The sequence below is a fragment of the Rousettus aegyptiacus genome, unplaced genomic scaffold (assembly GCF_014176215.1).
Source record: "Rousettus aegyptiacus isolate mRouAeg1 unplaced genomic scaffold, mRouAeg1.p scaffold_m13_p_14, whole genome shotgun sequence".
Lineage (NCBI taxonomy): Eukaryota > Metazoa > Chordata > Mammalia > Chiroptera > Pteropodidae > Rousettus > Rousettus aegyptiacus.
Window position 1 is genome coordinate 61,401,493 of NW_023416289.1, and position 15,543 is coordinate 61,417,035.

Below are 15,543 nucleotides of genomic sequence, written 5' to 3' on the forward strand. Positions count from 1 at the left end.
AATTTTTAAATTAAAATTTCTTAAGATTTTATATGTTTAACATTTCCTTACGCTTCTCATATTTTCAATAGCTTTCCTCCGTTTATTCATGTCTCCATTTATCATTTCGACACACTTAGTACACACAAGGACCAACGCTGAGCAGCAGGAGCATAACACACACATGTAAAATGTTTTTAGCAGGCAGCAAGCATCCTTTCGCCATCACACCTCACGTGTGAAATACGTAGAGCAAATCTCAGCCCTTACTTAACCCTGCGTGATTTTAAAAGATTATCTGAAATTTTAAAACAAGAACCGAGAGAAACAAGGGAAATTATGCAAAACAAGATGGTGTTTGTTTGACTGCTGTCCAGTCAGCCAACTAAAAAAAGAAGCATGAAAAAAAAAACTAAAAGCTCAGGAAAAAAAAAAAAAAACAGAAAAGAAATGCACACCATCTCCATCATTCATGAAACAAGTTACAGTGAAATAATGTTAAATATTGAAATACTCAGATCCATTCTTAGATTGTTTCACAAAACACCAAACCGTGAGTGGCTACCCACACCCAGCTGTGTCATGTATCCATTGACTTGTTTATTCGCGGCCAGAGGCGTTAATTGCCAGTATCGCCCAAACACACTACCAGTCGATAGATTGTGCTTTATGGTTGTTGAAGAAGTGACGGCATTATCACTGTGCAATATCGGTGATTATTCTCTACCATCACCCTCAGAGCACATACGTGTCCCACCTGGAGATGCATGTGTTTTACATGACCTTATTTCAAACATTAGTGAATTTTTATTTCGCTAAATACGTGTTTCAGAAACATCTCCGTGAAAACCTGAGAAGGAGCTTTCATGATCACTTACTCTTAATTCTCTTGTAAAATTCGCGCTTATAGTCAACATCCTCACTCCTGCATCTAAATTTACATTCTGGCCAAAATAGTCCTCTTAAATCACATCTCAAATCATGTCAACCATGTCCTTAAAAACATTCACGGGTGCCTTAGGTGTGAAAATCGGCATCTGAGATCCTGGCAAGGCAGACGAGGGCCCAGGTGGACCGGGTTCTGTCACACGCTCACCATTTCACCTTGTGCCTCGCCTCTTCACCACATCCTGTCCTGTCTATTTATCCATCCTTATCTTTGCCGTTTTCTTCCCTAACCCAACACATCCTCCGCCACCTATGTCAGTCACAATTCTGGACCCCCTACTCACCTAACAGAAATATAACTCCTTTCATGAAGCTCTACATGTCCAAAGTAATCTCAGTCTCTTAATCTCTTAATCTCTTAGTGTGTCTGTCTGTCTGTCTGTCTCTCTCTCTCTCTCCCCTTTCTTTTGTTCCTCTAATGGGACCTACCATGTCCTACTTTTCGTCATAGCCGTGTGATGAGTCTCCCCCACTAGCTACACCACACTTCAAGTGAGACCAGTTCTTACTGGCTCTCATAACCTCATGGGAAAGGTAAGTAAGGGAGCTCACGAGGAGAATGTCTTCCTTTTAAACAAGATCGAGTGATCCGAGTGATGACTCTAATCTTATGCTTCCATAACTCTTTTCTTTCCCTATAAAACATAGGGAAAACACTGTAATAGGTCAAATATCAAAGCAAATGTTCTAAGAGAAATCAGATGTTTCTAGCATATGCTGTTAACCGATCCACATGTGGAAGATATTTCAAAGACCAGTCAGTCACATCTGTCCAATAGCCTTCAAGCACCAATCCTAACTAGTAATCCCCAATTTTTGTTTATAATAAGTTTATATGTAGAAAGCCACAAAAATTACCATCATGAGAACGCAAAAAAAAAAAAATTAACAATATATACAAGCATACTATGGCTATGTTATATTTGATTATAATTGCTTGTGTCTTCAGCTTTTCTATTACTGGGGCCAGAGAAAATTGGGACACCTCAATTCATAATGCATGAATTAGGCAAGTACTGATGAACTTTTTAAAGGTAGCAGGTATACACCTGGTTTCTTACCCTGCTATTTATAAATGAACTCAAAGAAGAGTGTGCGGGTCTGTAACTGCACGATGTTGCGTGGAATTCTTAAGGCACCATGTCATATATTTTCTTTCATCTGACATCCAGCATAAAAATTTTGATGCACTAAGTATTCAATTAACTTCCACACAAGATTGTCTTCCCTAGGGAATGCAAAGTCCTTAATTGAGAAAATCACAGAGAAGAGAGAGTAGATCTTAAATATATCACTTATTCCCTTAAGATCATAAAACCTACCTTTTGGACAGAATTATTTTTATAAAATCACAAAAAAATATATATAATGGCATTTTAATGTAATATATGCAAAGTCATATTCCTTCTGTCGCTTGCTAACACTTTTATAACACCTTGTATATAAATGTCCTAAGTGAAAAATGATTCAGTTCTTTTTAAATCACACATTATAATTGAAAAATATTTAGGTCCAGAGTGAAAAAATGGTTTAAAAAAATAGTTTTGTGTGATTAAAGACTTCTTCCTACAAAATCCACAGTAGTTTATATTTTTACATAGATCTTGCTAAACATTCATCTACTTAAATAATAGTTTTAGTGTATCCTCAAATGTCCATATGTCTATAATTTATTGCAATGTTTTACAAAATACTGCCCCCAAAAAATACCTGCTTGAAAACAACCTGAAGCATTGGTTTTAAATGCAGAGACCCCGAGGCTCCGCCCCACACTGCTGGATGGGAATTACTTGGGGTGAGCACCTGGGAGTTCTCTCTGCGTTCAGAACGACTTTGCCCACGTGGCTGATGCTCCGCGGACACGACCATGCCTCATCATGTCCCCGACATTGTATGTTCGAAGGAGAAGTTCCCAAATGATTTCTTCCAGAAAAATACTGCTTGCAAATGCTCCTTCTCAAAATTTCTCAAGTGTCCACTCAACAGAAAATTAAACCTGCTTCCGAATCGCATAGCATTTCAGTTCAATTAACAAGTGAAAGTGGCCGGGCTGTTTTCTCCATACCCCCTGTTGTCCTGAGCAAAAGCGTGACGCTCACACCGCGCGCTGGGACAGGGACCTCCGCTTCCCGCGGAACTGAATACTGACTCCCATGGGCCTCCACACAGCCCTCAGCAACACTGGGCCCACTGGCCTGGGCCTTGGCAGAGCGGCCCCTTCCGGGAGCGCGCCAGCCACGCAGGCCCTGTGGGGCAGCAGCCGCCGGCCCGCCAGCACCTCGGACAGCGACCGGCGGAGCGGGGCTTCGGGTCACACCGCCCACCGGCGGGTCCCCAGAAAGGCCACCGAGACGCCCTGCAACACACAGGGCGCCTTCGTCCCCCCCGGCTGCCAGCCTCTCCTTCCAAAAGACAACAAAGGGACCGTGGCGACCTCTTACCCGGAACGCGAGCCACCCCCACACTCCCCGGCTCCCCGGAGCCTGTTGCTAAGGAGGCAGACAGCACGGGAGAAGCCTGGGGACCAGGTGACAGCTCTGGGGGAGCCGGCAGCACCGGCGGCGGCGGGGCCGGCCGCGCCAGGCCAGCCCAGGACCCCGCGCTCCGCAGGAAGGGTGCGCCCCGTGCACGCGCCGGGCGGGGAGGGCCTCCGGCCCGGCGGCGGGGCACGGCGGGGACGGCCCCGGCGAGGGCGGGCACTCACCATGTTGACTTCGGAGACCATGTCTATGCTGGCGATGTCGATGTTCATCCCCACGCAGACCGGGGGCCCTGCCGGAAGCGCACGACGCGGGGTCAGCAGGCTCGGCTCAGCACGCGCGGCTCCGCGGACGGGGCCCCCCGCCCCTCGCTGCCGCCTCCGCCCCCCGCCCCCCAGGCCGCCAGCGCCGAAGGGCCGCTTCCCGCAGGGCCGCGCGCCACGCTTACCCCCGAAGTCGGGTCTCAGGCGAATGTCGTAGCCTTTCAGCAGCTTGTCCACCGTCTCCTTCACAAAGGACATGTTCCCGGGGTCGTTCACGCTGGGGGAAGGGACAGGGGTGCAGAGAGTTGGGTCAGGCGGCGGCCCGCCCGCCAGCCGGGCGTGCTCCCCGGGCGCCCGCCCGACCCTACCTCTGCGCGCAGCAGACCACGGCCACCAGCACCGGCGCGGAGAAGAAGCCCAGCAGCCGCCCTCCCGCGAGGCCCCACATCCCTCCGCCGCGCCCCGGCACGGGGGAGGGGGCGCCCCGCCACCGCCGCGACCCGCAGCCGGGGCTGCTCCTGCTGCTGCCGCCGCCGCCGCCGCCGCGCTGGCCCGGAGCGGAGGAGGGCGCAGGGGGAGGGGCGCGCGGGGCGGGGCGCGGGGCGGGGCGGGGGCGGGGCGAGCGGATGGGGACCCGCGGCCGGCGCGCCCCGCGGAGGCTGCGGAGTGGGGCCTGCAGCCCGGCCGCGGAGCCGGCGCCTGGGGGCTCCCTGCCGCCGCGCCAGGGAGGGGACCCGCGGCGACGGGACACGCTCTGCGCTCCCCCTGCGCCCCCCGCCGCGCAGGCCGGCGCCCCTGTCCGCGGACAGCGACTGCGGGGCGGCCCGGGACCCGGGGCGCACGGTGTGGCTCCTGCCGCCGCCCTGGGGGGGGACGCTCCGTGCATCCCCCGCGGCCCCGAGATTCAGACACGAAGCGGGGATCCCGCCCCTGCCCCCACCCACGGGCTTTCCCGCAGACCCGGCATCCGGCCCCCAGCATGGCGGCCCCATTAACTGTTTATGCAACATTAGGCCATTTTAAAAAATCTGTGTGTCTTACACGAACCCCCCCCCCACTCTCGCCCGCAACATTTGTAATCAGGGCGCCCACCCCGCACCCCGCTCACGCACACACGGGTATGTGAACGGCGAGGTGAGGCCTGCACAGGCGCGCGTTGCTACCGGCCAGCGGGTCAGAGCCTGGCCAGAGACCCCCTCCGGGCTGTCCTTCCGAATTTGGCAAAACAACGTGCCTCGGAGGCCGCAGCCCGGAGCTGTCCGTGGTCCTTACACGATGCACGGAACCCGTTTCTCGGCGGCTGGCCCCCTTCCTTGGTTCTAGTCAGAAGCCCCCTGGCACCACGGCCAGGAAACAAGCAGAGGCCCACCACGGTCCACCACGGTCCACCCCGGCCGTGTGTCGCCACCGCGTACCCGAGGTGTCTGCTCTCCCACCGCCGTAAGCTGTACATTTTTTTAAGTGAACGACCCTCAAAAAATGTTTCTAATAGTGACAGAGATGATAACAGAATCCTGCATGCGGTCAACCAACCCCATTCACAGAGGAGCACTCGCTGGACGGCCACCTCGGGCCACTCCGGTCCTTGATGACTGGTCACTAATAGATTCCTGCTTCTCTGGGTTGACTTATTTTTATATATAAATATAAAGCTTAAAGTTCTCTTTCCTATTGCCCAGACTTTATACAGATAAATATCTAAATCTAGATCTTTAATATCAAGCTGGCACGTTTCTGTGCATTAATTTTAAATATCATCGCCTTTAAAAAACGTCAGCATTTTTATTTTTGGAACAGAAAATGTGGCCGCAGAACCTGAACGTTGCTGGGAAGGTAGGTTAGGAGATAAATATAGCTTCCTAATTATGTTCTGGAAAAGTCTATTCGCAACCACTTTGTACTCTGCGCCCCGTGGACGTCCACCGGGGAGACAAGGCCTGTGTCTTCGCACCTTCCCCTGCACGGTCGTGGCTGCTGCTTGCAGGGGCCTCGTGTAGAGGCCCACGCTGCTGGGGTCACAGCGACACATGGTAAATAACGAGGACACGGAGTGTGAGCACCGCCAACGACGCAGCAAGATCACCCCCTTCACACCACTGGACGCAAGAGCACGTCCCAAAGGGACCCTCCTGCGCCCGTGTCCCACCTCAGATCCTGGCTGCCATCAGCCTCGGCTCTCGGCCTTGCATGTTTTACCCCGGCGGCCGCTTCGGCAGGCAGTTCCCAGAGAGCTGCATCAGCTCCACCCGGGGGCAAAGCCACACGCCTGCCCGTGTGTCTGCATCACTCTCCCTTCCACCACCGGGCCTCTCAGGTGACAATGAGGTCCGCGATGCCACAGAGCCTGCGTGGGCCCCACACGTGTGCCACGTAAAATCGTAGGAGACCAGCCCTCTGTGGTGCGGCCCTTCGACTCATGATGGTGGTAACCAGTGGAGAGTGGGTCTCCCTTCAAAGAACTGAGCCGAGATGCAGCCGCAGCTCCTGCCTGCTTCCCCGTCTTCCACGCCTCACCCCCTCTTCCTCCACTCCAGTTTTCATTAGCGTGACACACCCTCATACAGCAGTCCTGCTCAAAGCCTGTGTCCTGGGGAGCCAGGCTATGCCACCCACCAACTAGCAAATCATTAAACGTGTCCCCTAAAATGCAGCCTTTTTATAACATGAAGGCAAAATCAAAGAGAAACACTCTGGTATGTGTAATCAAGATAGATGGTCACTGCCCAGCCTGCACCTGTGTGAGCAGCAAAGGCTGGGCGTGCGGCCCCTCAGCCCCCCTCCTGTCTCAGCCCCTCCCACACAAAGTCCATCTTGGAGGGATGGATGATAACTGTACCCCAGTCACACTCTTACCAGAATTCCTGAAACCAATGTTTCCACACCTGTACTAGGTGATGCCGATGTATCAGTCAAATCAGCAGGGAATTGTTAATCCAGCTCTTACTTTCATTTATTTTCTACCGAGAGAGAAAAAAATCTAGGGGCCCTACAATGGGTAAATTTTAAGTCAGAAGAAAAAGGAAGTGAATGCTATAGCTGGTTTCAAACAGGCTAGAGTAATAGGGGCTTTTAGGAAGAAGGCAGGGGAAGAGACAGGTGAAAAGCATCACGTGGTCACTTTACCTGGCCGTATTTCTGCACCTTGACTGACCCAGATGCCTTTCACCAAACTTTTTTTTCTATCATCATTGCCTCGTACTTACCCAGAATCAGCTCATCTTTTTAAACAGTATCAAAGTTTCTGACAATATATTTTAAAGCACTTTATAAAATAACTCAATCTGAGTTATAACATATGAAATAAAATATGTCTAATGAGGCTTGACAAATGTGTAAACTGGTACACATGTCATCACCCCCAAATTCTCTCAGTCCTTTAACCAACATGCCACTCTCAGTTCTAGACAAGCACTGACCTAAGTTCTGTCACTGCAGATTTTTTTGCCTGTTCTCTCATTGCGTATAAATGGAATTATATGTTAGTTTATGTCTGGCTCCTTTTCCTTTAGCTTAATGTTTCCGACGTCTCACACTGTTGCAGATCGATTGTTTCTTTTCACTGCTGAGCGCCATTCCATTGCATAACTACAAAGTGTCTGTCCATTCATCTATTGATGGGTGTTTCTTGTACAGGTCCGAAAATTCATCTATGGGTCTTCGTATGGACATATGTTTTCATTTCTCTTGGGTTTATATCTAGGCGTGGAATCGCTGAATCATAGAGTAAGTGTATGTATAGCTTTACAGGGAACTGCCAGAACAGTTTCAATTTACAAAATAAATGGAAAGATTTTACATTTCACCAGCAGTGCACCAGCAATGAGAATTGCAGCTACTCCATACCCTCTCCGTTCACCCTGATGGGTGTACAGCGGTATCTCACTGTGGTTTTAATTTGAGTTTTCCTGGTGACATTTTAGTATATAAGTAAGTATATTTCATTTGCATACTGGCCTCTCATATCTTCTTTTTGAATGTGTAAGATTCTCCCCACTTTTACATTGCATTTGGTCTTTTTATTGAGGTGAAGAGTTCTTTATACATTCTAGATTTAGTGCTTTGTCAGATTCACGTAAAGTGACTACTTTCCCCAGTCTGTGGCCTTGGCGTTTCGCTTCTTTGCTGGCACCTTTCAAAGAAAAGAATTCAATTTAACTGAAGTTCAGTTTATCAACCTCTCTCTTTTGTGGTTCAGACTTTAGGCAGTCTGCCTAAGAAATTTTTGCATAATTGAAAGTTAAGATTTTCTCTATGTTTTCTTTCAAAAGTTAGCATTACTATTGAGATCAGTAATACAGCTCATTTTTGTCAATGAGTTAAGAGTCAAGGTTTGTTTCTTTCCATTTTTTTCAGCACAATTTGTTGAAAATATTATTCTTTCCCCCATTGAGTTACCCTTTCATTTTTGTTGAAAATCAATTGATCTTATATGTGTGGGTGCATTTTTGGACACCATATACTGTTTTATTGATGTACATATGTGTCCTTTCACCAATTCGTGTCGTTTTGATTAATGTAGCTAAAAGTAAATACTGAAATCAGGTATCATAATTCATTCATCTTTGCTCTTCAAAACTGTTTTGACTATTTGAGGTCTTTTCATTCATATTCATTTTTGAATGGTCTTTTCAATTTCTATAAATAAATCTCATGAGAATTTAATTTGTATTACATAAAATCTATAGATGAATCTAGGGGAAAATGATGTCTTAACAACATTGAATCTTCTAATCTATGAACATTCTATATCTATTTGTTTAGATCTTCAATTTTTCTCAGAAATATTTTGTACTTGTCAGTGCAAAGGTCTTCCATTTGACTCATTAAATTTATCCCTAAGGATTACATATTTTATGCTATTGCAAATGGTATTTTAGTGATTCATTTTCCAGCCATTTTCTGACAGTATATAGAGATATCATTAATTTTTATATGTTGAGATTGCATCCTACCTTATTAAAAATGATGTCATCTGTGAATATAAATAGTTTTACTTCTTCCTCTCCTGTCTGGGTGCTCTTTAATTTCTTTTTCTTGCCTTACAGCACTGGCAGAGACGTCAGTAATGTAGAATGGAAGAATTCAATTTAAATAAAGAGTGGACACACCTGCTTTATTTCAATATCAGGGAGAAACGTTCAGGGTTTTTTGTTTGTTTGTTTACCATTAATTATAATGTTAATATCTCCCTTTTATTTTCCTTCCATCCTCTCTACCTTTACCTCTTTTTCCCTCTTGCACCTGATAAGTTAGTCTTAGGAACTGGGCAGCACAAGACATGCTTCTGGCCTGAGCAGAGGCAGCAGGAGTGGGGAGGGGGTTTCACAGCTTGGGTAGGTGAGAAAGACACCTTTTGGGGTGGAAGGCTTTGTTTTGAAGTCACACCCAAAGAAAAGTAAGGAGAATGTCACTGGGGAGGGACAGCCTGCCATGGGTGTCAGAGCCCGTGGAAGACACTGATATGGACGAAGCAACTCCTGCTGATGTCAGAGCCAAAGCAAGAGGAAGCCACATCCCAGGGGAGGTCGGTCTCACATGGCAGCCAGCGTGTCAGAGGGGGAGGACATGTCCATGTCCGGGCATGGAGGCTGCTCTGGGTGACAGGTCAGGTATAAGCAGGACAGGGGGGGCATTCACTCACACAGGGCAGGTCAGCCTGGGATGGGGAACTGGAGCCCAAGCTCTACGCTGGAGCCAGTGTGGGAGGGAGCATTCCCACACCGTGTGTGTGCACCGTGAGCAGATGACGTGGGCACCCACGTCCTGGGGGGACCTGTCATCGACTTCAGACCCCGAGAAAAGTGAGGACATCCACGCACGGAATGCTCATTGTGAAGAGAAAACTTACAGTGTCAATGGCAGATAGCACCTAAATCGGGGGATCCATATGAGTAAATTAAAGAACAAAATAAATAAAAAGCAATGTGTCACATGACACATACATTAAGGATACTGTATCCATTCTATGACCTTCCAAACAGAGATGGAAAACCTGAATGTAGTTGTGAGGAAACGGACAAATCCAAAACGAGGGACTCTGTGACAACCTAAGAGCCCCACGATACCCAGACGTGCCAAGGCCGTCAAAGCCCAAGGAAAACTGAAACCATCCCGAATGGGAGGAAATTAAAGACTCAGGGACCTTAAGGCACATTTGATCCTGAACTGGATGCTTTCACTATAAAAGACGTCAGTGTGACGACAATTGGTGGATCCTGAGTGAGGTCTGAAGATTCATGGTAATAATTTAACATCTACTTCCCCTTCGTGACGATCCTACTGTAATAACAAGAAAGTCTCTTCGCATCTCTGAAGAACACACAGAATTGAGGGTGACGGTCATCTGCTTGGCTTCTCATGCACAGGTGGTTCAGGGAAGAGTTTATTGTCAGGTGCTTCGAACTTCTCTGTAAGTTGATGATGGTTACACGTTTTTTTAAAAAGCTAAAGAAAAAAATTTGGTGGGTTACCTTTATCAAATTAAAACAACTGTCTGCAGTCCCAGTTAGTGGGAAGTCTTATCAAAACTGCAGTGGAAACTTGTTGGAGGCTTCTGTTGTTATTGATTTTATGAAGATAATCATAAGGATTTTCTCCCTGATTCTTTTAACGTGGTAAATGACGTTGATTCACAAGTGCTAAGCCATCTTTCTGGTCCCAGGATAAATATCATCTGGTCATGTCATTTATATTTTTCATATATCTATGGATTTGACTTCCTGATTTTTCGTTAAGGGTTTCTGGGTCTACGCTGATGAGCATTTGTGTGTATAATTGCCTTTTCTCATCTGGTTTCTGTTTCAGTGCAAAATGAGTCTATAACACATTCCCTCTTCCTCAAAGTTTTAAAAGTTTTTTTTTTGTAGTATTATTTCACTTAGCATAATGTCCTCAAGTTTCACCCATGTTGTCACAAATGGCAATATTTCCTTTTTATGGCTGAATAATATTTCATTATATGAATGTACATTTATTTATTCAGTCACCCACTTGGGTTATTTCCTTATCTTGTCCATTGTAAATTATGCTTCAATAAACATGGAGACATGGATCTCTTCTTAAGTTAGCATTTCTGTTTTGTTTTATTTGAATAAATAACCACAAGTGGAATTGCTGAGTCACATGGTAGCTCTATTTTTAATTTTTTTTTAAACCTACAACTCCTGGTCTTCCAAGGTGGTCTCCCATCCAAGTACTAACCAAGCCTGACCCTGCTTAGCTTCCGAGATCAGCTGAATTCAGGGTGGCGTGGCCGTGGACTATTTTTAGTTTTTTGAGGAAACACCACACTGTTTCCCATAGCAGCCACACCCATTTGCAATCCCACCAACAGCCAGGACAGTTCCCTTTCTCCATATCCTCACTGACTCTCCTTATTTCTTGTCTTTCTGATAACAGCCATTCTGACAAGTATGGGGGTTCGATTTGCATCTCCCTGATGACCAGTGATGCTGAGTGTCTTGGCCTGCCTTTTCCTGTACCTGTTGGCTATCTGTATGTCTTCTTTGGGAAGATGTCTATTCAAATCTTCTGACCTTTCTTTAATTGGATTGTTTGTTTTGTTTTGTTTTTATGCTATTGAGTTGTCCAAGTTCTTTATATATTATGGATATTAACACTTGTAGATTTGGATGTTAATTTTATACAATTTGCAAACAATTTTTTTCCCATTCAGCAGGTTGCCTCTTCACTTTGTTGATGATTTCCTTGGTTAGGCAGAAGCGTTTTAGTTTGACTTGGTCTGGCTGCTGACTTAGTTTGGAGGTTGGGTGTGGTTGATCTCTCAAGAAGTATTAACTGTGAAGTTAGTTTGTAGCTTAATTTTTAAATATAAATGAGAATTTAGCAGATAATTTGTTTCCATTTATGCTAGTTTGTAGCTTAATTTTTAAATATAAATGAGAATTTAGCAGATAATTTGTTTCCATTAAATCCGTGTCTTCAAAAGATTTGTTGCAAAATTCTGTTGTTGGAGCCCAGTTTCTTTCCATAAAAACATTAGCTGGAGAACATACTTTATACACACAAAATTGTTAGACAGAGATTTTTTTCACCCCAGGGAGGAAAAAAGCAATCTAAAAAAAGCAATCTAAAAAAAGCAATCTAGAAGCATGATGATGAAAGTAAGTAACAGATATATACATATATATATATTTTTTTCCCCCCTAACTGTGCTGCTAAATAGCTGTGATTTTGGACGAGCTTAATCTTCCAGGCTTCTTTTCCACATATGTAAAATGATCATTTGAAGTTGAAGTTTCTTCCAGTGCTAAAACACCCTATTTTTTTTAACTTGGATGCACTTAGTCCTAGAATAAGATGTTCTATTAGAATTCAATAAAATTTTTATTTAAAAATATAGCAACACCATGTAAGATAAATTAAGGTTATACTATTTATTACTGTTGTTATTATTATTGCTATTATTTAGTTTGTGTGTGCTGCATAATTTTAGTAGCTGCCTCAAACACAAGATACAAAGAGCAAGATAAGTCACCAGCTCCTATTACAATGACTGTTAATACTTGCATCATTAGTGAAAAGTAGAAACCTTTAATAGATACGTTGACGATATCATGGACTCACCTGGTTTCATAAATTGCGTAAAGTTTTTTGTGTTCTTTGACTGCATTCCTGAAAAAAGATAAAAATAATAAAGTATTAACTTTTAATTTGTTGTTAAAATCTGAAATTCTTTAAATAAGCACATTCCCTAATCGTGTCTGTTTGGTGAAATACCTCCACTAATTTTTTTGTGAAATTCAAGAAATAATACTTAAAGAAAGGTGTGCATATTTTAATAGGCGACACACAGCACAGCAGATAATCCTAGGGTCTGGTTCCTGCTCTGACAGCGGCTCAAACGGTTACTGAACCCCTACTCACATTTCAGGGGAGAAGACGGAAAACAAACAATTAGAAAGTAAGATACCTTTGAATAGCGACATGCGCAGTGATAAAAATAAAACAAAGTCACATAACAGGAAACTACTGGAGAGAAGTCGTATTAAACAGGAAAGCAAGAAAAATTTCGGGGGAATAAATTTTCAGTCGAAATTTGAATTGTGGAAGAAGTTAACCATGAAATTTGTAGGAAAACTGAAGCAGTATAAAGTTCAAAGTTCCTAAGGTGAGACTGAGCCAGACGTGGTTGAAAAAAGCCATCATCCCTCCTCCAAACCTCATCACCTCCACTGCTGTCATGTGATGGTGACAATAAAAATAATAGTTATATGTTGATGACTACGTACAAGGCACTGTATTTCACATGTTGAGTCACTTAAAAATGATAAAAAAATAAAAATAAAAATGATTGAAGTAAACCGATGGAGGTAAAATCCATAATTCAAGCAGCAAAACCACAACTAGCAGCTGAAACTAGATATCAGTGGTGTGAAAGGCAGACCCTGAGCTTCTGTCCAAAACCTATCACCAGCCTGGTCCACTGCGTCCTCAGTATAATGCGAGCCCACAGACAAAGCGACTGGACATTGGAGCAGCACGTCCAGAACCAAGAAGAGAAAGCTGGCAACATCTAGCGCATGAAGTGGAATTACCGACCAAGACAGAGCAAGAAGAGTGAGCAAAATAAACGTCTCCAAAAAACATTAGTAACACGAAAAAGAAACAAGACATAAAAAAGAATCTGGTAATAGTTAGTTATGAAAGATTTAACTGTTTTAAGAAAAAAAAATGTAAAGAGATAAATAAAATGTCGATGACTGAAGAAAAAGTTGATGAGCCAAAATATTATATTGAAGGACTCTTGGAGAATGAAATAATAATGTAAAGGAAAAGCAAAGAGAAATGGAATGTGTAAGAGCAGGTGCCAATCTCTGCGCCAGGAGAAATCAAGAAAGGTACTCAATAAAATGACAACAAATTTCCCACAATTAAAAAAGAAATATCTGAAATTAAACAAATATCTGAAATTGAAGAAATATCTGAAATTGAAGAAATATCTGAAATTGAAGAAATCTCACTACATTTCTTTAATTACTATAAAGTTATAGTAATCTCTTGGTGAAGGGATTGATTCATATAGACCACCTGAACGGAACAGAAAGCCTAAAAATATCTGGAAAAAAAATAATCTGGTCAAATGATTCTTGACCAAGGACAAGCTTTTCAGCACAGTTTTGGAACATCTGGGCCTTCGTATGCAAAACTGGACTTTAAGCCTCACGCTTTATACTCCCCCAAAAAAGTCTCAAAATTAATCATATCTAAATTTTCATGTCTAAATTTTTCCATTTTAGAAACTTTTAGAAAAAATAGGAAAAAGCATTCATGACCTGAGGTGAAGCAAAGACTTCTGAGACAGGCATGAAAAGCACAACCCTCCGAACACAGCAAACTGCCCTTAAAGAAAATTTAAAACATGAGCCGAAAAATGAAATATTTAAGAAAGTGAAACGACGAGCTGCAGGTCGGCAGAAAACATTTGCAAATCGCCTATAGGACAAAGGACTTCTATCCGGAGTAGATGAAGAACTCTCAAGTTTCAGCATCGAGAAATCAAACGACTCAATGAAAATAGCAAAAAGCATGAGCGGGCACTTCGGCAAACAGGACAGACGGGGCCACAGGGAAACGTGTGTCACGAAACCGGCCGCCGGACGACAAGGCGAAGGCCAGACCCGGCACCGTGCGACTTCGCCTGCGACGCTCTGCGGGAGAGCGGGAGTCACCGGCCCGTTCCCGGGGATGAGCGGTGGGATGCCGGGCCGGTCTGCTGGGGGTCCCAGCCTCAGCAGCACGGACAGCAGAAGTCTGTCTTCTCCACAGTCCGGGGGTCAGTATCGGTGAGGGGGTCCCGCCAGGTGCTTCTCGCCAGGTGCGCGTGGCCTCTCCTGGGTGGCGTTTCTTTTCACGAGGACGCTGATGCTCTCGGCGCAGGGCTCCGGCCTGCAACGCACTTGACCCTCGTCGCTTCGGGGGAGGCCCCGAATCGTGGGGAGACGCGCACGCTCCGTCCGCACCCCCCGCCCCTGCAAAGCGGCAATCGCGCCCGCACAGCCCCGGGGGCAGAACCAGCCCAGCGCCCACTCTGAGGTCTAAGGTCTCGTCTGAACCAGAGAGAGACGCAGGGGTGCCGTGCGCCCCGATGACCAGCTGCTTCCCAGCCGGGGACCTTGAAACCCCACCGACCACGGGCTTCCAGAACATGGTGGCGGCATAGGCAGAGGACGGGCATTGTCGCTAGAAAAGGAAGAAGGGGTCGCGGGCCCCAGGCACGTCCACACCCAGCCGGACGCGTCCGCTGCGTCTTCGTGCTTCAGAGCAATGGCCCTGCCCCTGGGCCGGCAGCACCCCCTCTGCTCGGCGGGTGGCCCCTCCCCATGGCCTTGGTGACAGCCCTGCCCACGCGGTCCTCCGCGGGGACGCCTGGCCCCCTGAAACCCTGGAGAAAGCAGCCTGGTCACTGCCCCCTGCCCGAAGGAGCACGCGTGTTCTCGTGCTGCCTTCACTCTGCCCTTGCTCCTCCCTAGAGCAGGTGAGGGCTCCCCGAGATGAACTCTGGGGGGAGCAGATATTTAGTCCGTAACAGGTGCTGACGGGATTAGCCCATACCCTAACTGTGCTGGGGGTTGGTTACAAGATCTACAAATGCAGGAAAATTCATAGAATTTTGTAACAAAATGTCTCAGTGATAATTTTTTAAATGTTGTAATAAATCCAAATGGATTAAAAACAAAACTTCGGAGACAAAAAGTCCCAGATTCAATTTATTCTTTTTTTTTAAATATCCAAAATGTCTTGTCTCCAGTATACACACTTGAAACAAAGGTTGAAAATAAAATGGAGGGGAAAAGCTATAGCAGGTAAGGTAACAACCTATTAGGCAGAAAAAAATCGATGTCAAAATTTTG

The 15,543-nt window shown here is 45.7% G+C and overlaps 1 protein-coding gene across 1 annotated transcript in view; it reads right to left on the reverse strand.

The window, feature by feature from the left end:
- The window catches only part of GABRB3 (gamma-aminobutyric acid type A receptor subunit beta3), a 69,228-nt gene extending 65,110 nt beyond the window's left edge, over nt 1-4,118 (reverse strand). Inside the window, exons 1-3 of the mRNA XM_016154862.2 lie at nt 4,039-4,118; nt 3,856-3,947; nt 3,632-3,699 (exon numbers count right to left, since the gene is read on the reverse strand). Coding sequence (XP_016010348.1) covers nt 3,632-3,699; nt 3,856-3,947; nt 4,039-4,118 — 240 coding nt within the window. The remainder of the gene's footprint in view (nt 1-3,631; nt 3,700-3,855; nt 3,948-4,038) is intronic.
- Nucleotides 4,119-15,543: the final 11,425 nt, after the last annotated feature.